This window comes from Mirounga angustirostris, unplaced genomic scaffold (genome assembly GCF_029215605.1).
Source record: "Mirounga angustirostris isolate CCGP_5_RB_7025 unplaced genomic scaffold, mMirAng1.0.hap1 SCAF_5, whole genome shotgun sequence".
Lineage (NCBI taxonomy): Eukaryota > Metazoa > Chordata > Mammalia > Carnivora > Phocidae > Mirounga > Mirounga angustirostris.
The window spans coordinates 106,575,592-106,602,355 of record NW_026991713.1 but is presented as its reverse complement, the minus strand read 5'-3'; the positions used below and the strand labels follow the sequence as shown (position 1 = coordinate 106,602,355).

General features: G+C 39.5%; 1 protein-coding gene across 29 annotated transcripts in view; it reads left to right on the top strand.

The window, feature by feature from the left end:
• Nucleotides 1-14,232: 14,232 nt before the first annotated feature.
• The window catches only part of CREM (cAMP responsive element modulator), a 73,598-nt gene continuing 61,066 nt past the window's right edge, over nt 14,233-26,764 (top strand). For 2 of the 29 annotated variants that reach the window (XM_064591859.1, XM_064591855.1), the window contains exons 1-2: nt 14,278-14,537; nt 24,099-24,199. In XM_064591859.1, the coding sequence (XP_064447929.1) occupies nt 24,156-24,199 (44 nt within the window). In that variant the 5' untranslated portion in view covers nt 14,278-14,537; nt 24,099-24,155. Of the gene's footprint in view, nt 14,538-14,587; nt 14,956-16,122; nt 16,197-17,968; nt 18,009-24,098; nt 24,200-26,764 lie in introns of those variants that run through there. The other 27 variants (XM_064591847.1, XM_064591840.1, XM_064591832.1 and 24 more) reach the window with 26 other exon arrangements.

Genomic DNA, 26,764 nt, shown 5'->3' with positions numbered 1-26,764 from the left:
CCACAGGGAAGAGGAGGGAATGACATGGAGAAAAAAGATACGAATTACAGCAAACCTTTTATTAAAAACCAGGCAAGCCAGAAGACAATGGACTAATATCTTTTAAGTGCTGGGGGAAAAGAAAACTGTCAACCTAGAAACCTATACCCAGCAACAATATCTTTCAGAAATGAAGGAGAGGGGCGCCTAGGTGGCTCAGTCGTTAAGCATCTGCCTTCGGCTCAGGTCATGATCCCAGGGTCCTGGGATCAGGCCCCACATTGGGCTCCCTGCTCCGCGGGAAGCCTGCTTCTCCCTCTCCCACTCCCCCTGCTTGTGTTCCCTCTCTTGCTATGTCTCTCTCTATCAAATAAATAAATAAAATCCTCAAAAGTGAAGGAGAAATAAAGACTTCTTTAGACAAACAAAAAAAGATAATTCATTGCCATCAGATCTATTCCACAAGAAATGTTAAAGGGAATTCTTCAAAAGGATAAATTACAATATTGGATTGAAACTTGGATTTACACAAAGAAATGAAGAATGATGGATATGGATAAATGCAGATAAAATTTATTTTATTTTAATTGCTCTAAAAGATAACTGTTAAAGCAAAAACAGTGCAAAGTCTTGTATGTTTATAGCATATGTAAAAGTAAAATGTATGACAACATTAGCACAATGAATGGAAGGGAAGAATTGGGAATATCCTGTTGCAAGAATCTTATACTATATGTGAGGTGGTATATTATTAGAGGATTATATTAATTCTGTGTAGACCATTCCATGAAACAAGTAGGCATGGAAGAAAAATTTTACAGAAATATGTGACCTTGAATTCCACATTTACATTTCATTTTATGTATTTTATTCATTCTGGGATTTCTGGAAAATTCTACAATAATTCCTCCATTTTTCATTAGTCCTTTTTAAAATTATTATGGTGAGAGTTCCACTAGAAAAATATTTGTATTTCTACCTTCCATATATCTTAAGTTTCCTCTCATGTTTTCCATTTCATAATCCCTTCCTTGATCTGGTCTTCCAGTTCATGACTAACTCTCCAGCCATACTGTTCTGTTCTTCAACTCAATACAACTCATAAATGCTTATCCTTGCATTGTGCTTCCAAAATTCTTCCTTTTTTCTCTGAAGCTTTTTATGAAGCTTATTTTAAAATCTTTTCCTCTTTGATCCATTAGTTTGACTTTCTCTGGTACAAGTATTTTCTATGATTGTTTTTCTTTAGAAGCTATATTGTTCTTCAGATGTTTCAGAAGTTTTCCCCCTGTGCTCATACTTATTCCTTGGGATCATCAGCTGCCTTGGCTAGTAATGTCTACCCAAGATAAAGGAAGAAAAGCCTAGATAATAGTTTGTGCTCCTCCAGAAGAGGTTGGGATTAGGGAAATGGTGCTTCTAGGGTAGTGATCTGGCTCAAGCCTCAGCCATTCAGTTTTCTCCACTTCAGGCATCATCTACCTCCAGGGTATTTGAAAATCCTTCTCCTCCAATCACTGCTACTGGTGGGAGAATAGAGGGGAAAAGGAGCTCAGGTGCAGGCGAGCCAACCCATACTCACTGTGTTCTGCTCCTGTCTCACAGGCTGCACTTCCAAACGTCTTTGCTGGTTCTTAGTTTTTCTGCCCACCTCTTAAAAGTTGCTATTTTCTAAAGCTCCTGCACATTCCTGTTTTCCCTAACCCTGGACAGAATCTCCCTCACATTTTTATTGCTTATATACAGTGTCTGCACAAAGTAACATTCAATGTTTGTTAAACAGTATTCTAATTGAGAAATCCAAAGGACATTTCCAACCACATCCTCCTTGGAGGACTTAAGGGTTCAGTCTCAGCTTCAAACAGAGTACTTGTTTTTATCAGTTATTTATCTTAAAAAGGAGTTAAAATGCTAAATAAAACAAGTGCAGAAGAATTCTAAAGTTCCTTCCAACTCTACATCTCTGTGAATCCATATTTGCACTGTAGAGTTGCTTGAACTTTTATCATGTTTAGTCTCTGGTGGATGTCAGTTTAACATTGAGGGGATTCACTGCTCATTTTTAGTTCTCTGTGAAAGTCACTGCAGCTAGCCTTCTATACAAATATTTTTGTTATTTGCATCTAGATTTACTAGACTTTTCAGGGAACAGTTTTGTTTTGGAACTCTTTTCCTTAGACTATACTGCTCTCCTGAGCCATTCTGAAGTGATTCTGTTGATTCCTTATATTAACATCTATTTTTTACTATTAACTTTTCAGAACATGGCAAAAAAAGACTCTGGCTTCTGATTTCTTATTAAGAGCCTAGTTAACCAGAAATAAAGAAAATAAATAAAGAAGGTTGACCAGTAAAATCTGAAATTATTATCCTTCTTGAAAAAACATATGAAAAAAAATCTTTGCTCTTCAGACAAAGATTTCTTATGTATGATACCAAAAGCTTGATCCACAGATAACAAAGTGATAGATTGGATTTTATCAGAGTTAAAAACTTCTCTTCAAAAGGCATTAGTAGGGTAATAAAGAAACAAACTCTTAATCTTAGGAAACAAACTGAGGGTTGCTGGAAGGTGGGGGTATGGGGTGGCTGGGTGATGGACATTGGGGAGGGTATGTATTGTGGTAGCTCTGGGTGTCGGGTAAGACTGATGAATCACAGACCTGTACCCCTGAAACAAATAATACATTATATGTTAATTAATAAAATTTAAAAAAAGAAACTGAGAAGGGAGAAAATACTTACAGACACATATATAATAAGGACTTTTATCAGAATGTGTAAGTAATTCTCAAAAGTCAATAATAAGAAAATTAAAAAAAAATTTTTTAATGGGCAAAGATACTTCACCAAAGAAGACATAAAGAGGGAAAATAAGCACATAGAAAGATGCTCAACACAACATCCTTAGACATTTGGGAAATGCAAATAAAAATAACACTGAGATACCTCTGCACACCTATAGAATGGCTAATTGTAGCATAATTAGAAATATATATTTAGTCTTTGCCCCTGGTTCCTGACACAAAGCTCCTCTTTTTGCTGAGTGATAAGGATGCTAAGAACATCGTTTGCTCTAATATTTGGTCTTTGGTCTTGGTTCCTCACATAGGGCTCCTACCTTCCTTGGAATTTCCTGAGTGATAGGAACATCTTTTGTTTTAATATGGCACCTCTTGGTGGCCTCCTGGATAGCTTCAGGATGGGGGTTGGTCATCAGAAAGACCAGGCCATGATTAGAAGCTTGAAACTTTTAAGGGCACCTGGGTGGCTCAGTTGGTTGGGTGTCTGCCTTCAGCTCAGGTCATGATCCCAGAGTCCTGGGATCGAACTCAGTATCACAGTCCTTGCTCAGTGGGGAGTCTGCCCCCCCCCACTTGTATGCTCTCTCTCTCTCAAATAAATACATTTAAAAAATTAGGGGCACCTGGGTGGCTTAGTTGGTTAAGTGTATGCCTTTGGCTCAGGTCATGATCTCAGGGTCCTGGGATCAAGCCCCGCATAGGGTTCCCTGCTCAGTTGAGAGTCTGCTTCTTCCTCTCCCTCTGCCCTCCTCCCCCCACTTATGCTCTCTCTCTCTTTCTCAAACAAATAAATAAAATCTTTTAAAAAAATACATTTAAAAAATAAAAAAATTTTAAAAAAAAGAAGCTTGGAACTATTAGACCAACTCCTGATCCTCTGGGGGCTGGAGATTTTTTGGAAAAAAAAAACAAAACACCCTGACCATCCATAGAGACTGCATGAATCCTCAAACTATTATATTCAGAAAGTCTCTTATCATCTAAATAAATGTTTCTAAATTCTGCATGCTAACAACTCAGATTCGTAAATTTCAAGTGAATCTATACGCAGCCAGTCTTAGAAATCAATATTAAATTATAAGTTGTCATGCCTGTGTGTGGGTGACTGGGTTTCCCAATCATAAAAAATAGTCTCTATTACCAAAATGTTACATTTCATTTTAGGAAAATGACATCCACATGATGGCACTATAACCTACAAAATAAGAGGCTGTCAATTTATGAAGACTAAGAACTTGGTAAATTCTAGTTAGAGTACTTGTTATTAATGAAGCATGCTTACAAATAAGGCATTTTATACACAGATAATATGGATATCATTTCCCCTCATGTTTTACAGAGACATACTGGCTAATCCTTCATTTCAAGTGCATTTGTCACATGACTCATTTAATAACAGCATGTTAGTTCTCATCTTACTAGAAAACAGTTATTAAACATTTCTAGCACATGGCACTGAACTAGATAAGTCAAACAAAAGCAAACAAACAGGTATTTAGAAGCCTGGTGTGAGCATTCAACTGTTTTGGAAGCTATTTAATACATTCTCGTTAATACATGTCTTCTTAAAGGTTACTTTAAGGGATAATTGAGGAGAGGGAAACAGTGCCATCACAAAGTTATATGCTGGCAGGGGAGATAGGGTTTAAATACATGTTGACATTATTACTTAATTACAATTATGGTAAATACTACAAAAGAGATGCCTAAATAAAATGAAAACATAAATGGTTAAAGGGTCTTAATCCAGTCTGCCAAATAAAAGGAAGCTTCATTGAAGAAGAGAGAATGAATGAGCCAAGCTCTGAAGGATGAATTGAAATTAAATAGGCAAAAGAAGGGGAAAAGCATTATAATCACAGGGAACAGCATGTGCAAAAGGCCTGAGGTAGTAGCATACATAGTTCAGTAATTGAGAACATAAAAAAATCTATCCCATCTTGACTGATCTACACAAGTCAAGATTTAGTTCAGAATGTTTTGTTATCAATTCATTAATCTCTCAATTTGAACATTGTATCCAATTTATAGATGAACTATATTTTAAGTTTGATAAAAAATCAACTGTTTAGGGGCGCCTGGGTGGCTCAGTTGGTTAAGCGACTGCCTTCGGCTCAGGTCATGATCCTGGAGTCCCGGGATTGAGTCCCGCATCGGACTCCCTGCTCGGCAGGGAGTCTGCTTCTCCCTCTGACCCTCCCCCCTCTCATGCTCTCTCTCTCTCTCATTCTCTCTCAAATAAATAAATAAAATCTTTAAAAAAATCAACTGTTTAGAAGGAAAAATATTTTCCATGGCAAAAACAGTATAAACAATAGTACCATGAAGCCTATATAAGCCATAATGTAATTACAATGGACAGTTCTCCTTGAATGAAGCATGTCCTCTATGAATACTTCTCAATGCCTGAAATAATATTTTTATATTATAAATAATTAACAAATAGAAGAAAGATAGAGTAGTAATTTAAAAGTTAATTAAAAAGAAGTAATTTAAAATCTATTTTGTATGCTGCAAATTTAAAAAACCTTCAGGTGATCAAATGGAGACTTTTGTGGAAATTCTAAATAGAACTATGCATATTAAAGAGTTCTTTAGAGATTGAGGGCATTGACTCTTTTTTAGCCTAACTTTAAAAGTTGAAACTTTCTTTTTCCTTGGTATAGTTGTATTACTTACTCTACTCTTTTGCCCAAGGAGCATGATTAGACACGTGTTGTGGCTTCCTGAATTAATTAGAATCTGAGAAAGTAAGAAGAAAGTTTTTTTTTTCCTCCTTTAGCAACTAAGCAGGACTTCAAAAGAGGAAAGGAGAAACTAAGGGTAGTGTGTGAGCACGGGGGTGTGGCACAGGCGTGGGTGTGTAAGAAGAAGGCACAGTATCCCAATGACAGAAAGAGAGCACTGCAGCCCATAGTGGACCTGAGAGTAACGTGAGCACTCAAAGGCACAAGAAAGGGAGCGTCGCAGGTATTTAAAAAATCTCTCCAGTGAAGAAAGTAATAAAAGAAAAGGAAAGTAGATCAGAACCCCTCTCCCCTAGTTATAGATGATGAGATCAGTCAGGGATATTTAATAGCATCCTGTGACTTGACTCAACTTGGATTTGTAGAGAAGTGATCGTGATTGGAGGTGCTTTAAAGGGAGAATGGGGGAATAAGGAGGGGCATGAATGGAGCTCCGAAGAGTCAGGGAAGTGATCAGTTACAAAATGTGACAAGGCAGGTTGGGTCATTTGGATTTGTTAACTGGTGCCCTCCCACAGAGACTGGGAGACAGGGGCCCCATGTTTAGGTGTTGGCTAGAACTAGCTGTAAATTCTTCTGACAGCTTTGAGTTTTCTTTCTTTCTTTCTTTCTTTTTTTTTTTTTAAAGATTTTATTTATTTGACACAGAGAGACACAGCGAGAGAGGGAACACAAGCAGGGAGAGTGGGAGAGGGAGAAGCAGGCTGCCCGCTGAGCAGGGAGCCAGATGCGGGGCTTCATCCCGGGACCCTGGGATCATGACCTGAGCCGAAGGCAGACACTCAATGCCTGAGCCACCCAGGTGCCCCAGCTTTGAGTTTTCTTGGGCAAGCACTTCAAAGGAGGCTAGAGTCATTCTAGGGATGCCACCTTGAGCTGTTAGAAATTATGTTTGCTTGTGTTTTGTTCAAGTCTTTGTAAGTCAAGGTTGAGGCCTAGTTGAGAAAAGGGCTCAGAGCAGTCTGCAGTTTGGTTATGGAAAAAGTATTTGTCAGGCTAAAGGGCAATATACAACGACTATTCTTCCAGACATGATTTTCACATGTTGTAAGTTCAAAATGTAAGTACACATGTGAGGGGTTAATCTTCACTAGATGAGGGGCACCTGGGTTTCAGGGTGGCTCAGTCCATGAGTGTCTGACTCTTGGTTTCAGCTCGGGTTGTAATCTTGGGGTTGTGAGATCGAGCCCCACGACAGGCTCCGTGCTCAGCAGGGAGTTTGCTGGAGATTCTCTCCCTCTTCCTCTGTCCCTCCCCCTGCTTGCACATGTTCTCTCTCTCTAAAAGTGAATAAATAAATCTTAAAAAAAAAAAAAACACTTCACTAGATGATTTCTAAATGTTTCTACCACTTCTACCACATTGTAAATATGATATAAACTGACTATATAAATAATGATAGCTAATAGTTTTGAGCATTGTACTATACTAAAGCCTTAGATTATTTATTAATTCTTCACAAATACCTTATGGAGCCATAAAGCAAAGGAGGCTGAGAGAAGGGTTAAGGACACAGAGCAACAATTGTGACACAGAGCCCTTTTCCAATGTGTTGGTAATGATAATCTCTCTTTTCTTAATGCCTGGCCTCTCCCTTGCTCTAGTTCTTACATATAAATAGCCTTCTACCCTTTTACTTTTCCTCTCTTATTCTCTCCTTCTCTCCCCCCTAAACCTTTTTGCTGATAATCTGATTTAGAATTCCAGAACACCGACCCTAAGTTATAGCACTGACAACTCCTCCCCTGTGTGGCCTGGTCTTTTTTTCCTTCTTTTTCGTCTGATCAGTTGCCAATTTCACCATCTGAATCAACCCAACCTGATGTTTTTTATCCAGCTGTCTCTAGCTCTTGATACCTATTTTTAGTTTGGCTTGCCTTGATTTCTCCTCTTTCTGACAACCATGTACACCCCTGAGTCTTGAGAGCTGCCATCTCAGTGTAATGGAAATTGGTCTTCAGAATCTTGTCCTGACCAAACAGTTGTTGAAATGAGCCCTCTTGGTCCTGGGAGACGCTGTCATATTTCAATCCAGTAACTTTCTAATCCTCGCTTAACATGGGGCTCAATTCTTTTAAAAGGTCTTATATAATAGTCATTGGATTTAATTCTGGGACTAGTTTCAAATTTCTTTCTAATAATTAAAATAATAAAGTACTTAGAAAGCAGTTCATATGCTCTGTGAATCATCATTCATGTCTTTGCCATGCTGGTGTTCTTCTGGCATCTCATTTAGATAGTTAAAAATATAAAAATAAAGGAAACTAATACTATCATTATTATATCAAAAAATATTTGGAGAACAGAACCAAGTTGCTACATTAATTCTATAAAATCCTGCAATTTCCAAGGCTGAACAGTGGTCAATTTTAGCCAAGCTTCTTAGTGTTCCAGGCCTTATGGTTCTCTCTGACGATAGCAACAGTATGATTCTATGTGAAGAAAGTAAATCTTGGCAGGCAACTGAATTTGTTGTCAATAAAAACATGTAGGAAACACTTGAAAGTAGGTTTTCATTATATTTTTATGATTTAAAAAATTACACACAATAGTTTAAAGACTGCAAACAATCTCCTAGTTTTAGAGAATTCAGTGGCCTGAGGTTGTATAAATAAATATTCTAGATATTCTGCTGAGTTCTGAGCCATTAGATTTGAATGTTCAAGTTTACAAAACTCAAAAAACAAAGAACATACACCCACATACGAAAGGATATTTCCCATGTTGGAACCTAGGACTGTTAACTTTCTAGTAGAATGAAACATTTCTTCCCAAACAGCAAATCAGAGACATCATAAATCAAGGATATGTTACATTGACTTGTTTTATTTTTCTCAAATATTTAAACTGGGCATAATATATTCATTAGAGTCTCAAATTCTAAAGCTTTAATAGAAATGGCCTGTGTAAACTACTTTCAAATGAATCCATTTTCTAACTTTTACCTGTGGTAAATTGGTAAAATAAAGTAGATGGGTAATCATTTAAACAACGCAAAATCCTGAGAACTTGTGGTGTAGAAGAAGTAGTACAGGATTAAAAGTCACAAAGCCTGGATCCTAGTCCTGATATTACTACTTATTAGCCAAAGCAAGTATTGTAACTACTCAGCCTCCACTTTCTTTTCTTTTTTTAATTTTATTTATCTTTTTGAGAGAGAGCCTGTGCAGGGGAGGGAGGGGCAGAGAGAGAGAGAGAATCCTTAAGCAGATTCCCTGCTGAGCACAGAGCCCAACGTGGGGCTTGATCCTATGACCCTGAGATCATGACCTGAGCCGAAATCGAAAGAGTCAGATGCTTAACCAACTGGGCCACCCAGGCGCCCCTCCACTTTCTAATTTATAAAACAAAGGGGTCAAATTAGATTTTTAAGACTCTTTCTAGAGCTTAGATCCCACACAAGTCAATGAAGGAATTCGCACAAGTCATAAAGTATTAATTATAGCTAACATTTATTCAGTGCTTACTTAGGGCCAAGCACAAAATTCTACATACTTATACACATGAATTAATTTTCATAACAACCTATGAGGCAGGTACTAATTTCATCCCCATTTCATAGGTGAGGAAACTGAGGTACAGAGAGGTTTTTTTGTGTTCTTTTTTAGGAACTTGCCTAACATTTGCACAGCTAGTAAAGTATCAAAATTGGAATTTTAACTCCGAATTCTGACTCTAGATCCCCAACAACAATCATTAATTGCAAGCAAAGTGAAGATAATTTCTAAAGAGGATGAGTAAAGGAGATAGTATGTAGGCTGTATCTTATAGGATTTATTTTTAACAGGAAGATATAGAGAATTGGTGAGAAAATGGAGTGAATAAAAGCAAAAAAGGGACGCCTGGGTGGCTTAGTTGGTTGAGTGTCTGCCTTGGGCTCAGGTCATGATCCTGGGGTTCTGGGATCGAGTTCTGCATCGGGCTCCTTGCTCAACGGGGAGCCTGCTTCTCCCTCTGCCTGTGCGCTCGCGCTCTCTCTCTCTCTCTGACAAATGAATAAAAAAAAATCTTTGAAAGCAAAAAAGATTGGAAATGTAAGGTAATTATCTGGAACAGTAAGTAGTAAAGTTTGGCTAAAGTGCTGCCTCGTAATAATCTTGCAGCTCACTAGACTGATCTGGAGATCTTAAAAGAGGTAGATTTATAGGCCCTTTCTTTGGGGATTCTGACTCAGTAAATGGGCTTACTGCCTGGGTGCATCTTTCGACAAGTTCTTCACATGACTCTGTTGTGCCACAATGTATGAGGACCAGTGTGGTACAAAACACAAGGGACTAACATGGAATAGGGCTGTAACTTAAGTTGGACCAACATCATGAAAAGCTTTATGCTAAACTAAGATATTTGGACTTAGTTAGCCAATAAGATCTCACTGAAGTTTTTTTTTTTGTTTTAACTAAAATTTTATGTTTTTAGAATAGGTAGTGCATACATGTAGTAGAAAATTCAAGAGGCCACCAAAGGGAATTCAATCTCCTTTCCACCTTTGACCCCTTAAGTCCCAGTCCCTCTAATCATTCAAGATTTTTAAAAAGAGAAATCAAATCACAAGAGCTATGTATTGGGAAAATGAACCAGATAGAAATATTTAGGTGAACTATATTGGAAGCAAGCACGACCCCAGTCACTGGTAATAGTGGGAATGAGAAGGAAAGGATGGATGCAAATTTCCGTGTTAACATAGGGCCTGGAACATAGCAGACACTTCAAATTATAACCTAAATGGATACTCAGTGCTATGAGTAAAGAATGACCAAAATGACTCCAAGGTTTAGAGGCAGGATGACTGAGAACTGAAAAGTGCCGGTAACATTGTTGAAACAAAAAACCAAGGTTCAGGAATGGAGAGGGAAGATGATATAGGTAGTTCTGAATTTGTTGAGTTGAAAATGATCATAGGCCATGCAAGTGGAAGCTTCTATCAGGTGGTTGGAAATATGATTTGGTGCTAGGAAAAGAAGTTGGGCAGTTGGGGTATAACTTTAAGAATTTTCTTTTCAATAGAAATGAGAATGATGAGGGGCACCTGGGTGGCTCAGTTGTTAAGCGTCTGCCTTCGGCTCTGGTCATGATCCCAGGGTCCTGGGATCGAGCCCCGCATTGGGCTCCCTGTTCGGTGGGGAGCCTGCTTCTCCCTCTCCCGCTCCCCCTGCTTGTGTTCCTTCTCTCGCTGTGTCTCTCTCTGTCAAATAAATAAATAAAATCTTAAAAAAAAAAAGAAATGAAAATGATGAAATAGCTAAGGAGGACAATATAGAGGAAGATGATTAAGAGCAGAAAATTCAGAACTATCTACATTAGGGAAGCAAAGATGAGTGAAACCAGGAGAGTCAAATGTCATGGAAACTTAGGTAGGAGACATTAAGAAGGTAGGATTAATTAGGAAAAGAGGTCAAGGAGGATGAAGAATAAAAAAAAAAATTTCAGATTCTGTAATCAGAAAGCGGTCTGGGCCAGTGGGGGGATGGGGGTGTGTGGAGAGGGCAAAAATCAGATAGCCAGGAAATAAGAAATGAGTAGGTGGTAAGGAAGTGAGTTTGGCAAGTGCCTTCTTTCTTGAGACGTCTGATGGTGAGAGATGGCAAGAGATGGAACAATAGGCATATGGGCAAAAAATGTAATATGAATGTGCACCCTAGAGCTGGCAACTCTGTAGCTTTCCTAGTGGGAGAAGTAGTGTCAACAGTTTTCAAGTAGAGGCAAGATATGAATACATTTTCAGGGAGAGAAGAAGGAGCCAGGAGGAAGAAAGAGAATAAAGGTACAAGACAGCTGATATGGGAAAGAAATGACACCTATCTTACAACTGGATTTAGAAAGGAAAGGAGGAAGGTGTTCCTCCTGACCCCATAAAGGGAGGGATGATTTGAGATATTTTGATGTGAAGGGAGAGTATATGGGTGTGACTGACAGCCTGTATTTTCTCAGGAAAGTAGGCGATCTAGTTGTCTCTCCTCAACAGAGAAACATTGCCTAGGTGAGGAACCCAAAGACCTAGACACCTGACCAACATAAAAATAGCTAGCTTTCCCACCCATTTCAAGTTTTTATTTAAATTCTAGTTAGTTAACATATATGGTAAAATTGGTTTCAGGTGTAGAATTTAGTGATTCATCACTTAGGTATAACACCCAGTGCTCCTCATAAGTGCCCTTCCTTAATACCCACCATCCATTTTGGCTAGCTTTTTTATTGAGCACATACTTTATGGTGGATACTTTATTTAATCTTTATAACAATGCTAAGGAGTAGGTACTATTATTCTTTCCATTTCAAAAATTTATGCCTTCCTAACCTGTTCTTTACCCCCGATATCCCATTTTAAAATTTTTTATCTTTATCATAGGTAATGAGAAAGTGAAAAATCAGTTATTGGCATTTCTAATCAAATGTTTGAATTATTTGCAAAGGATACCCCAGAGAGGCAGGTGATTTGTCCTCAGAGCTCAAGTTTCTTGATGCCCCCACCCCTCAGAGATATCTACATCCTAATCCCTGTAACCTGTGAACACTTCATGTGAACATGGCAAAGGGAAATTAAGGTTACAGATAGAATTAAGGTTGCTAATCAGCTGATTTTGATATGGGAAGATTATCCTGGATTATCAGCGTGGGCCCAATGTATTCAAAAGGTTTTAATAAGTAAAAGAGGGAAGTGAGAGACAGAATCATAAGAGATGGCAGCCTGAGAAAGACTCAACCAGCTGTTGCTGGCTTTGAAGATGGAGGAAAAGGGCCATCAACCAAGGAATTGTGGGTGGTCTCTAGAAGATGAAAAATGCAAGGAAATGGACTCTTCCCGAGAGCTGACAACCCCTTGATTTTAGCCCAGTGAGATGTGTATTGGACTTTTGGCCTATAGGACTGTCAGATAATAGATACGTGTTGTTTTAAGTAACTAAGTTTGTGGTGATTTGTCATAGCAGCAATAGGAAACTGCAGGTACCTTTCCAGCTGTTATGTCATGCCCTTTCTCTTCAGACCCCAGGTACTCTTCCCCTACTCTCAAGGATTTGACAGTTACGTCTTAGTGTTTTGTTGATTTACCACTTACATCTTAAGTCCTTTATCTAATAGATTCTATGTAAAGAATGTGTACTTTGTTAAAGAAATTTAGCAACAAACAAGTAGGTGGAGAGCAACGTTTTGGGGAAGGTGAACGATCACAATTTCCACTCAATTCTTGGAGCTAAAAATCTATTCATCCTGCACTGGTCAACCTTGACCACAGTGAATGGTAAGATTTTGAGTGTTTGATAATCGTTTTTTATTCTCTTCCCTTCTAAGGACCCCTTTTTTTCCTGACCTAAAATGAGTTGTATTATTTACATATAAATATTCTGTGCCAGCCTTGTTTAATCATATACACGAAAAGGACTTGGCTGTTTTTTAAATTTAATTGTTAACTTGCTAATGTTCCTCATTAAGAAATTAATATTTACAAGCAGTAGAGATGAGCATGGTCTACTGTATTGCAAGGAGGAACTTCAGAATTCTGCTAATGTGAAAAGGGGAAGTAAACTTACCGGATTTTTATTCTATCTCTGCTAGTGTGCATTACAGCTGGAAGTAGTTCAGGTTAGCCAAAATCAGGGACTGAAGAGAGTTCAGAATTTTCTCTCACTCTACAGAGATCCTAATATTTCACAAATCCTTCTCTACCTGCACTACGTTGATATGTTTTTATTCTTTCTCAGCAACTTTTCAAGTGGTGTCCTTCACGCTGGTTTCCGCATGACACATTCCTGAGTACTATAAAGTTGGGTGGTAATCATTGTTTGAATTCCTTTTTCCTGGACGTAAAGAGGCTTATCTTTAGGCTACAAAGCCTCCCTTTCGGAGGGCTTACTCAGCCTTACAATTTAGTACGTTCTGAGTATGCATAAATGGGTTCCTAGTGTACAGCGGGTCAGAAACGTTCCTCTTCCTGGGAAGCCCTCGGTTTCCACTGGATGAAGACTAAACTTTCCTCTTTTAGGGGCAGGGATTTTTGCTTGTCACCAAAAGCCTTCCTTTCCTCTGTCACATCTCCAAGTGGGGACTCTATCGCTGTTTGTCCACGACCCTGACGCACAAAGTCACTGGGGAAATGGCAGCAGGCTGGCAACAAGGACAGCCGGTTGGACTTCCCGAAGGCTCAAGTCCAGAGGGATACCCGGGACCTACAAGCGTTTTTCAGGATGGCAGACACTGCAGGAGCGCGGGGGTGGGGATGCCCCAGGGGTCCGCTCGGCAGCCCTAGGGATCCGCAGGATGCGCTCTTGGCCGGGAAGGACCCACAAAGCTCGGGACCTCAGCTTGGGTTGGGGCTGGAGCCGCCCTAGCCGGCAGTCTAGAGGATAAGCTACCTTGAGATAGAAGCAACAGCGACCGCCGTCAGTTTGCGTCCAGCTAACTAGCCTTCCGCCGCTCGCGCAGCGGAGCAGCTTCCGGCTTCCAGGCCGCCCCACAGGCCCAGCCCTGGACTCGGTCTTCCTCCCCGCGCAGGCCAGTTCCTCCTCCCGGCCCCGGCCCCGCCCCCTGCCCTAGTCCTCCTCTCCACGCTGAGGCCTCGCCTTGCCCCTCCTCCCCACCGCTTAGGCCCCGCCCCCTGGCCCCTCATTTCCCCCTCTTCCCCTCCCCCCGTTCCATTTAATTGTTGGATTGTCAGCGCTGCACTCCCGCTGGCGGCCGACAGGGGGCAGAGTTCGAGCTTGGATTTCCCCCCAACCCCCGCCCCCCCCCCCGCCGGGCGTCCCCAGGGAGGCAGTCGCGGAGTGGAGGAGGGGAGGGCGGGGCGCGAGGACGCGGTTCGGTCGGCTGCTGCGCTACTTTTGGTCCCGGCTCGGCGGGGAGGCCGCGGCTGCCGCATCAGAGCTGACGTGGGGCGACGTGGTGCCGCCGCCGGCGCCGGCGCCGGGTTGCTGGGCGGCGGCGCCGCTCCTGAGCGGCGGTCGGGCTCGCGGTCTCCACCTCCTCCCGTCCGTAATCAGTGACGAGGTCCGCTACGTAAATCCCATCGCGGCGGGTAAGTGGCGCGCCGGCCCCGGACCCAGACCTCGGAGCCGGCGACGCGGCGCAGGAGGCGGAGGCAGGAGGCGGAGCGGAGCCGGGTCAAAGGGTCGGGGGCGTCGGGGGCGTCGGGGCCCCGGAGCGGGGCCGCGGGGACTCCGGGGCCGAGGGGAGAGCGGGGAGAGCGGGAGCTGCGCGGCCGGAGGCGCCGACCCCGAGGCTTCCCCGCGGCGCGGCGGCCGCTCCCGTCTCCCGCTCCGCTCGCGGATTGCCTTCGGGCTAGTGGCAGAGCTCTCCCGAGCGGGAAGCGGGCTCCTCTGCTCTCCCTCCCTGACTCCGTTTGAACTTGGTACAAGTTGGACAAGTCTTTCGGAAAAAGCCTTACTGCTTGATGAGTGTGGTCCTCCCTCTTTGAGAAGAAAAAGGAACGAGAAGTAAGGACGTTGGTTTTATTTACCACAGCCGACGATTAGTAGCACCTTTGTCTCAATTTTATGTACTCCGTTTAGATATAAATCAGCGTTAACCCATTTCTCCGAAACATGAGTCGGGGACACAGGTGTTGAGTCACTTTAATCCCCAAACACGACAGAGCTGACCAAATAGTGCGAAGACTTTTATAATAGCTGCGAAGAAGGAACAAAACCGTGATAGCTGATAGAAATTGCAGTCTCTCTTGTTCTTTACTTTTGGTTTGTGCCTTTTTAGAACCCACCTAGCAAGGTTCCCAGAACATGCTGAATAGGGAATAGACACATTATTCAGCATAGTTCTTTATCCTCCTGCCTATTGCACGTAGACCAGATCCCTAACTTTAAAATCGCTGAGACGTTTCCGGCACTGCGCTCAGTAAAGCAGCTGTCAATTGACGATCAAATTTTCAGCACTTTTGACTTACAGGAACAGCCTGAAGATCTGACTAAAACTGAGAGAGCCCCTTTTAACAGTACCTCTTAGGTATGTAACTTCTTAAAATTCTTCCTTTCAAGCCTAATTCGGCGGGCTGATAAGAGTGCAGCCACCTTCCCTTTAAATAAATATAAACCTAGATGCACGGCGATAGAGATCCGGTATGAAAATTGTATTAGATTACATTAATAATTCATGTTCTCTGTTTTTTTCCTTTGGGTACCACATTTTTCTCCTACTCTTGGTCCTATTTTTGGATAACAAGCTGCTTTCCCTTCATAGTTTTTAAATCTTTGAACTTTTTTCTCCCAAGGAAGTTAAATTGCAAAGGGTGTTTTGGCCAATAAAAACTAAGTATTAAAAAAAATGTTTAAAGAACTGTTTGCTGATCCAGATACAACTTTTAGATATTTAAATGGGTTTGATCCTGAATGAGTGAACACTTAAAGCATTGTCTTATTAAGTGTTGATAATTACACAAACATTTTTGGTATGAATCTGTAAATAGATCAGTGTAAGCAGATGCTTTCCCAGTGACTTGCTGGTCAACCTGGAATCATTTTGGTGAGTGTGAAGTTGTAATTACACTTATGTTTTGTGTACATATCTTGTAAGAGTATATGAATAAATTTTTATTGGATGTATAAACACAGAGGAGCTCTTCAGTCTTTGTTTTTGCTTTGTCCTGGAAGGTTAATGAAATTTGCTTCTACTGATGAATTCAAGAAACTCCAGACTCCATAGACCACTTTAGTTTCCTACTGAGGCAAGTTATTGCATGATTAAAATGTGAAATCTTTTTTAGAATTCCATGAAAAGTAGGGAAGAGTTTCAGGTTATAAACACACATAAAGAATCCTGACTGAAACTTGACGAGTACGTACATATTTCTGATCTGTTTTCCCTAACTTGATATTCTCTGCAAGTTAATATTGGGCCAGAAAATTGAGCCAGGTTTATTGTTGATGTAGCAGTCCATTGGAAAGCACTCAAATGTCCTGTTCCATTTAGATAGACTTTTGAAAGTAAAACTGAGCAATGCAAACACTTCACAGCTGAACCACTGATATTTTGACATGCAGTCAACATTGGTCATTAAGGAAGTAAGCCTGAAATGTCTTTGAATTCTGTTAAGTATTTCTATTTTATTGAACTAATGGATTCCATATATAAAAGTCAACTTTGAGAAGTTATTGTATATTGAATGCAATTTTAACATTATCAATACAGATAGATCATAAAAGTAAAAATTTCAGGGAAAATGTTTTTTTATCCATTACACACAGGTAAAAATAAACATTTTAAATCATTTTGTTAATTTCCTTTTAAAGACTATTTAAGATTTTTAAAATACTTTCTACCATGAGAACTGTTTAATAAAGAGTACACTGTAAGAGTAAATCCTTTCACTCATGGGTTTTCTTTTTGTAACGTGTTAGGATATCCAGTAGAGAATAAGAGGGAATGAAAAGGAAAACTTAAGGATAACACTAGTGGGATTTTATCTTGATACTACTCATGAAGACAACTTGAGTCTTACTGGTATAATTCCGTTACAGCGAAGTTTAAAAATTACAGTATCTATCTTGCACATCTTTTTTTTTTTTTTAATCTTGCACATCTTTTGATTGGCTTTCCCAGGAGTGTTAGAGGAAATTGTTGGCAAGGGGTATATAAAACAGTTTTGAAGAAAAACATAGGCTAGGAAGTTATGTGGGAGTTTTGCTTAAAGACTGATGGAATAACTGACTGGTAAGGGAGGATACTTGCCTCTTAGAAAACCTTACTAGCAGCTCTTTTGTGAGGCTCTTTTGAAGTACCCAGTTCTCCCAAAGTGGGAATCATCTTCAGGTGTATTTTCTGAGCAGTGATAGAGCCAGACCCATTAAATGTCAGTCGTGTGAAATCCTAACGACAGAGCTCGTGTGATTCTGATAACTTGAGAATTTCCCAAAAGTTTTTTTTTTTTTTTTTAAGATTTTATTTGTTTGACAGACACAGTGAGAGAAGGCACACAAGCATGGGGAAGCGGCAGGCAGAGGGAGAAGCAGGCTTCCCGCTGAGCAGGGAGCCCGATACGGGGCTCGATCCCAGGACCCTGGGATCATGACCTGAGCTGAAGGCAGACGCCTAATGACTGAGACACCCAAGCGCCCCTGTGGCATACAGTTTTGTTCATAATCTCAAATAACCTCAAGTTTTTTCATTGATAGCACAGAAATTATTTTTTTGCTTTGAAATGTCTTAAAGTGGAATTTATATTCTAGCATTGATATTATAAAAGCTTCTAGCTCAGGTATTAGAGAAACTGAATCATGCATAAAGACCTATGATACTGTATATGGACAGTTGGGATGCTTTCACTCCTTTTAAAATTGATGGAAGTGTTAAAATTAACCTATTTAAGCATGTTTCTGGACTTAGGTAGTTGTTTTGTTCATATACACACAATAGGACGAATCTAGGTAAGTATAATAACGTTGAAATTCATTTCTCTGAACTTTAGCTAATTCAAGTGTCTTATCTACTCTTTTCCAGATTTATTAGTTAATAGTCACTAGAGTTGTACTTTGTGTAGGTAAGTGTTTTGAAATGTACTTAAAATGCAGTAATGAAATACAATATTGAACAGGAAAACCCAGCAATGACTCCAGTCAAGCAAATAACCCACAGAAGATTTTAAGTTTTGTTTCCTTCCATGAAGTGGTGGTGGTGGTGGAGAGGGTGGTATTTGGAGAGGTGGAGATAGGCCATGATTATTTGAATTTTATTTTTCATTTCCTCCTTACCAGCCAATTTAGCTGTTCATTGACTGTAAAATAGCCAAAAGCAGGTGCCAGGTGGGGAATGAATTGAGAAAGAGATGCTGAAATCGTTAATCCTTTGATGATTTTTATAAAGCGTTAAGATTTCTTAAATAATAGGTATCTGAGGCAATTAAATTGGAGTGGCCTTGACTCTATTAAAAGTCACCTGATTTTCTATATGATTCATGTTTAATTAAAGATATTATTGGCGGGCGCCTGGGTGGCTCAGTCGTTAAGCGTCTGCCTTCGGCTCGGGTCATGATCCCAGGGTCCTGAGATCGAGTCCCACGTCGGGCTCCCTGCTTCGGCAGGAAGCCTGCTTCTCCCTCTCCCACTCCCCCTGCTTGTGTTCCCTCTCTCGCTGTCTCTCTCTCTCTCTGTTGAAAAATAAATAAAATCTTAAAAAAAAAAAAAGACATTATTGGCATGGGTCTCAATTATTTATAAGTACTGCTCCTGGCTACTTCTGTTTTTACACAACAGTGTAAAGAATATTATTTGAAAGTTATTCTAACTTTGTTTCACAATGATTACAAAACTAAAAGTGGTATAATTTCCTGTCACTACTCTCCCACTTTGTTTCTCCTATACTCCTTTCCTTCGCCTAAATGCATAGTAAGCATAGGCTCATCCCTGCCAACTTCAGGTATTTGGCTCTTTGGAATTACTTCTCTCTTCTACCCAGCCCTGCCTGCCTTCTCCCTAGTTTTTAACTGATGTGATTGAAAAGAACCAGCTCTATATGCACTTCATATTCTTCCCTTATCTTTCAAATCTTACTCGCTAGTGTTATCTAAATCATGATTAACCTCTGAACATCTACTTTCCTAAGGAACTAAAACCTTGCTTCATCCCAGAACCAGAGAAATAGATATACTTTTCTGTGGTCTCATTCTCTTCCTGCTTCCATGAGAGGTGTATTGCCTTTTATTCCACATTCTTTCCTTTTTTTTTTTTTGACTATTCTAATTGCAACGTGGGGTTTTTTTGGTAGTTTTGTTTTTGTTTTTGTCCCCCCCCCCTTCCTGCAAAAACTATCTCAATGCATAATTTACAATTTCCATTTTTGGGTTCTTGAAAGTAGAGCAAGAACTTAGGTTGTTTTTCAAGTGTCTTTGTAAAGAACTCTACGTATTTGTCATATTTCCCCAACATTTTATAGATCTTTCCAACTGTAATATCTAGCCCCAAAGCAGGATTTTTAAAAAGCAGCCTGCCTTTATTGTCTTTCCAAAGCGGTCAACTTAGTTTTCACAGAAGCTGCTCTTTAAATCTATTTAATAATTTAACATGCTATTTTTAACAGAATTCCAAAATTACAACAGTAAGTGTAGCTGGCATAATCAAGTTAGGTGATAAATACGACTATTGCTAAGCATCCACCACAGCTGTTAGAAACAGAAGTGCTTGGGAACACTAGAGAAGGACTGTGGGCATTAGCTATACTGTAGGTTTTATAGAAGAAATGGAGAACATTGGTTCATACAGAGTTGGTTGGGGACGAGCAAGTTGGTTAGGTAAGCTTTTATATTCTAGTAAAGTTGCCCAAGAAGTTTGATTCTTTTTTTTTTTTTTTTTAAGATTTTATTTATTTATTTGTCAGAGAGAGAACAGGCAGGGGGAGAGGGAGAGACAGGCTCCCTGCTGAGCAAGGAGCTGGATGCAGGGCTTGATCCCAGGACCTTGGGATCATGACCTGAGCCAAAGGCAGACACTTAACCAACTGAGCCATCCAGGCCGCCCCTAATCAGTGTATTTTAAATACCTGTTATAGAGAGCTCTATATTAAAGGATACTTGATAGCAATGAAATTAATTGAATCTGTATGCCAGAGGGTGAATAGAGCAACACACAGATGAAGAGTAAGGTGAATGCCAGATGTAATTTTGGTAATTAAACCTAATATATGATAGAAAATTTTTACCAGTATGATAAATGGCTTTTCTCCAGATACAGCACAGAAATTCACATATAGGCAAAATAATTTGGAACTCATTTTTCTCTCTTAGTATAAGCTCTTATTTGCCTATAATAAACTAATCTAAGATATGCCTTTCCACTCTAAAAGAGAAAGTTTCCTTAGCAGATAGGTCCTTAAAAAAATATATTTTTTAGAAAATTGGTGGTATCCAGGACATTATATCAGTATCCCTTGTGATTTTAGGCATAAGGGGATCAGCTTAAAAATAATAACCTCAGACTGTATTATGAAATATAATGAATTCAAGGGGTATGTTTTAGGCTAAATAGAATATATATCATAATTAGCTTAGTATGAGAACATATTAGGACATTTGAGCTCTTAACTATTCAGGTGTTTTGTGTATGTGGGAGTGGGGGACCCTAAGTCAATCCTGTCTACCAAAGAGTAGCATGTTCTAGGACATTTAAACCAGATTTGGATGAGATCAATAGTATAAAAAGCAGCTGAGTTTTTCAAAATATGCACAGCTTAAACTTTAGTAAAATGGGATCTCCTGCTTTACAAATCCACACAAGGTAATTTTGAACCTGGAAAAATAATGTAATGGAAAGGATTGGTATACCTTAAAATTTGAATGCTTTTACAACAAACTTTATTGAGCCTCTACCAAGTACCTCAAACTATAATGCTCAGAACTTTGGCTATTTATTAAAGCAAGGGGTCTATTGGAGGATTTTGAATAAGGAAATAAGTAGCATGTTTGGATTTTGCATTTTGAATAGAGTGTTGTCGTCTACTGGAGTAGATTAAGAGAAGTTGAGAGAGAGGTTTGAGTGAAGTGAAGGGAGAGACGAATTGCTTTATAGAGAGGCAGTTATTGCTTTAATCTTGTCAAATAGTTTCAGAACTAAAGCAGTGTCAGAGATGATGGAGAGAATGGAGCAGAGTCAAGAGACAGGAGATAAAATTATTGAGACTGAGTTATTAGGCAGTGGTTGGTCCTTGCTTATATTCCAAGCACAGTTGGACATTTTGTGTTTATTATTACATTTTCTCCTCACAAAAAGATCTCCATTTGACAGAGAAGAATGCTTGGAAGATTTTATTGTTGTTGAGATCATATAGCTAATAAACGATAGAACTCAGGGCAGGGAAACACCCAGATCAGCTTCCAATGCCAGTGCTTTTTACTTTTTTTTTTTTTTTCAGATTTTATTTATTTATTTGACAGAGAGAGAGATAGTGAGAGAGGGAACACAAGCAGGGGGAGTGAGAGAGGGAGAAGCAGGCTTCTTGCTGAGCCGGGAGCCCAATGCGGGACTCGATCCCAGGACCCTGGGATCATGACCTGAGCTGAAGGCAGACGCTTAATGACTGAGCCACCCAGGCGCCCCAATGCCAGTGCTTTTTATACCACACACTATTGCTACCACTAAACCACGATGCCTCCTCAGGAATTGAGGACATGGGAAGTGGGGAATGAAGGGAGAGGAAAACTCCCAGATGGGGTGGCTGAGTCAGTGTTGATGTTACTCACTGAGATAAGAGTACAGCAAGAGGAGAGATGCAGAGTGAGGACGTTGAGGTTAGATTTGAACATTTGGGGCTTGGAGATCTGTGAGCAAACCATTAAGAGATATCTAATAGGCAGATGCATAGGGCTGGAGCTCAGGAGAGAGAAGTCTAGACTGCAGATGAGATCTGAGACTGATCAAGTAAGGACGAAGTAGCCTAGGGAGCCTGTGTGGGGGGGGGCAGATTTTTGTGACGGGAAACCTGGGAATACCTTTAAAGAGTAGGCAAAGAAGACTGAGGACAAAGGACCTGGATAATTTGGAAGAAAAGCATGAACACGGTGTTTCAAAGAGTTTAAGCAGCAGAAAATTTGGGGAGTAGGAAATGCTGTAGGGATATAAGGAAGATAGGGACTAGAAAGCTTTCTTTTAGATTTGGCAAGCAGGCAATCAATCCGTGATGACTTCTTAAGAGAGTAGCTGGGATGAAATCATTCTTTGGTAAGCCTGAGTCAGAATCAGTTTTGTCTGATGGTCATTATTCTGGTATGAGACTAGTCATTTTCCCTTTGACATCTTGTGGCTGTGGTGGCTGGAAGCTGGTACTTTCTTCAATGCTGACTGCCTCTGGGAAGAGCAAGTGTGTAGCTGTTCCTGGACTTCAGTGCATACCTTTTGCTACTTTATGAATTTTGGACCATAAGAATGTATTACTCATTCAAAAATTAAAGAAAATGGTATTTCCAAGAGAAATATAGAAATTATAGAGTTAATTCTCTTTTTATGTGGTGCCAAGTTCATTACTATTCAAATAATAGTATCAATGTTCTTTGTTTAAATGTCTGTCTCTCTCATTAAATTGCAATCTCCTGGAGAGTGGGGACATTTTATTATCTGTCTCTTCCGTGCTGGCCCCTGCCTCTAGGCTATGCAATTTTTATGGAAGATTAGATATCCCAATGTAAAACACCAGTGGAATATAACAGAATAAGGTTTAATCCAAAGGAATGGCACCATCCTTGCTTTTTGTTTGTGTTGTAGGTAGCCTGGTTCAAATGTCCTACCATCTCCTGTTGTCCCTATGCTGGGAGAAGGGGGACAGAGGGACGGTAGCTATAACCATTGTCCTAGTGCCTACTGGCTCAGTTTTTTTTTTGTTTTGTTTTTTGTTTTTGTTTGTTTTTTGAGGTTTTTATTTATTTGACAGCACAAGTAGGCAGAGTGGCAGGCAGAGGGAGAGGGAGAAACAGGCTTTCCGCGGAGCAGGGAGCCCGACGTGGGGCTGGATCCCAGGACCCTGGGATCATGACCTGAGCCGAAGACAGATGCTAAACTGACTGAGCCACCCAGGCGCCCCACCTACTGGCTCAGTTTTAAAATGACGAGGATGGTATGACACCATTTTAGAGGGTCCACTTAGGAGGGAACTCTGAAAGCAGGATGTCTGTGGCTAAGCAGCACCATTGCTGGCAAAGATGCCTAGAAGACCCTTAGGGCTGTGCACATTTATCCTTTCCACCTCAACAGTGAATTAAGCGCTCCCAGTTCCTTTGTCTTTTTTCTTTGCCAATTTTACTTCATTCAGCTTGTCAAATATATATTTTTAAAAGATATTAGTAAGGGGGCGCCTGGGTGGCTCAGTTGGTTAAGCGACTGCCTTCGGCTCGGGTCATGATCCCGGGGTCCTGGGATCGAGTCCCGCATCGGGCTCCCTGCTCTGCGGGGAGCCTGCTTCTCCCTCTTCCACTCCCCCTGCTTGTGTTTCCTCTCTCGCTGTGTCTCTCTCTGTCAAGTAAATAAATAAAATCTTAAAAAAAAAAAAAAAGATATTAGTAAAAAAATGGGGTTTAATTGCTAGAGTGTCAAAAACAGCTTTTTAAGTGGACTATAGATTATTGGAGGAGATTTTAAAGGAACTGTTAATATTTTGTTTGAAGTTAAAATTCTTTGACAAAAGCCAGTTTTGAATTTAAGGTAGATAAAAAATGGTTGACAAATTTGTTGCAGTGGAATGAAATTTAAGAAATGATAAAAGAAAATGATAAATTCACTCAGTTTATTAAGTGATTATTATTTTAAAATAGAGCTGATACCATTAGCTATATGTAGTGTATATTCAATGATTCAGACAGCACTGCTTTCTCTTCAGTAGGAAGTAACCTGATAAATAGCACATGATTTACGTTTTTTGAATTTTTTCTCCTAAAAGATAAGAAAATTGTAAAGAAGTAAGATTGGAAATAAAATACAGAGTTTTAACTTTCTAGTCTGTTTTCTCAGTTTTATAGAAATTAGGGTATTCTGGGGGGTATTCTGGTGTAGTTTGGAGAAATTTTATTAATTAATTAATTTATTTATTTTTGAGAGTTTTTTTTTTTAATAAAATTTGTGATCTCCCAATTCAACTGTAATTTTTCCTGCAGGATAAATAAAGAAGAAAACGGAGAAGGAACAAAGCATTGATTATAAATGTCTTAATAATGAGCAAATGTGGCAGGAAAAAATATATTAAGACAAATCTAAGGTAGGTGGATATATGTTTTTCTGTTCTTTTGAAAGTTCTGCTTAGAGAGTTAAAAGTTAAACTAATGGATAAGTGAATGATACATATGTAGAGAGAGAGACATGTATCCATAAATGTATATGTATGTATGTATGTGTATATATGGCAGTAAGAAAATATGATAAAATGTACCCAGCGTGGTCAGCTATTCAACTAAAGTGTTCACCTTCTACCCTGTACCCTGTGAGGCAGTGGAGGGGAGAAGTGGACATGTACATTCAGCTCGTGTTGCATGCTGGCCTTTTCATTTAGAAAGGAGACCATACAGGGCACCTGGGTGGCTCAGTCGTTAAGCGTCTGCCTTCAGCTCAGGTCATGATCCCAGGGTCCTGGGATCAAGCCCCACGTCGGGCTCCCTTCTCGACAGGAGGCCTGCCTCTCCCTCTCCCACTCCCCCTGTTTGTGTTCCCTCTCTCGCTGTGTCTCTCTCTGTCAGTTAAATAAATAAAAATCTTTAAAAAAAAAAAAAGGAGACCATACATAAAGATGTGGACAGAGTTTTAGTTTTCGTCCCTCCTTGCCTTTAAGTTATGCTTGTTCCTAATGTAAAACAGAACAATGTCCTTATCAATTTTTTACAAAAATCCAGATAGAATTTTTCAAGTTTTCTTTTGGCTACTTTCAGAGACATTCTGGTTTATTAGTTGGATCTAGCTTTAAAAAGAAAATAAATTGGGACGCCTGGGTGGCTCAGTCGTTAAGCGTCTGTCTTCGGCTCAGGTCATGGTCCCGGGGTCCTAGAATCGAGCCCCGCATCGGGCTCCCTGCTCAGCGGGAAGCCTGCTTCTCTCTCCCACTCCCCCTGCTTGTGTTCCCTCTCTCGCTGTGTCTCTCTCTGTCAAATAAAATCTTTAAAAAAAAAAGAAAAAAATAAAAAAATAAAAAGAAAATAAATTTTCTCTGACTTTTTTTGTAAAACTATTTATAAATGAAGAATAGAAACAACTAATAATTTTTCCTTTCGCAGCTGGGTTCTATTTTTAAAATTTTACAAGGGCAAATATAGTTGCTTTGCAGTGTGGTTTGTCTTTGCAAATGGGATACAACTAAGATTTTAGAAGTTTGTTAGTTAACTGAACACTTTAATTATAATTAGGAAACTGCCCTTGTCTTATTTTTCATTTAGATAGATTTGGCCTGTATTTCCCTTTATCTTTGTTTTCTCTCGTCTTTTAAGAACACTTTCCTAGGTACCAATGATAGCATTGCTTTAAAATGTTTTTCCGTTTTCTTCTCATTTTTTCTTTCTACTTATTTATCTTACATGTTCTTGACACATAGGGATGCCCAAATAACTTTGGTCATTAGTTGCCTCAATATTTCTATAATTGTAAATATAATTTTATTAATATATTCCTTTGTATTTATTTCTTGAAGATATATAATGGGTTGTCTACCTATTTTGTTGTACTCTACAAACAGTACTGTACTGTTGTATTTCAGTGTTTTGAGGAGTTATTGCAGTATGACATAGATGTTCTATTAAAGTTCTAGAAAATAACAGAGTAAGCAAACACAGTTCTACCCCTCTAAAAGTAGTTCAACCTAGAAGTCTTTGAAAATTGTGCTAATGGATGGATCCTATTATTTTAAAACATGGCTATCTTAACATTTTATTAAACTGTATCCTAATATATTTAGAATATATTGGGATAACATTTATTCTTCTATCAAAGAAGAAAATGGTTTGCTAAATAATATAAAGAAGATTTCAGAAGAAATATTTAACCTTCATAAGAAAAGAAAATTGCTACGACTATTAATAATTTATAAGTTTAAATATGCCCATTTTAGCAATTTTTATGTTTTTTTAGAATTGTGGAACCAAATATTTGCCAGTATTTTGCTTGCTGTTAGTTTATAGTGCTTAATGGACTTTTTGTTTTTGTTTTAGTTTTTTTATTGCTTCATCTTATATGTCTTTATTTTTAAGTATTTTATTTTTTTTTTTAATCTTTTTTTTTTTATTTATTCATTTGAGACACAGAGATACAGAGAGAGAGAGAGAGAGAGAGAAAGCATGAGCAGGGAGAGAGGCAGAGGGAGAGGAAGAAGCAGGCTCCTCGCTGAGCCAGGAGCCCGATGTGGGGCTTGATCCCAGGACCCTGGGATCATGACCTGAGCTGAAGGCAGACGCTTAACCATCTGAGCCACCCAGGCACCCCTATTTTTAAGTATTTTATAACATGATTACTAATTGGTCTTTCTAATAAGGGTTATTGTTTAAGATTAAACTATTGCTCAATTAATTTATAGATTATTAACTTTAGTACAACTGTGTTTAACATTTGATAGAGAAAGTGAGATTTTGGGGCACCTGGGTGGCTCAGTCGTTAAGCGTCTGCCTTCGGCTCAGGTCATGATCCCAGGGTCCTGGGATCGAGCCCCACATCGGGCTCCATGCTCGGCGGGAAGCCTGCTTCTCCCTCTCCCACTCTCCCTGCTTGTGTTCCCTCTCTCGCTGTCTCTCTCTCTCTGTTAAAAAATAAATAAAATCTTTAAAAAAAAGTGAGATTTTGGGGAACA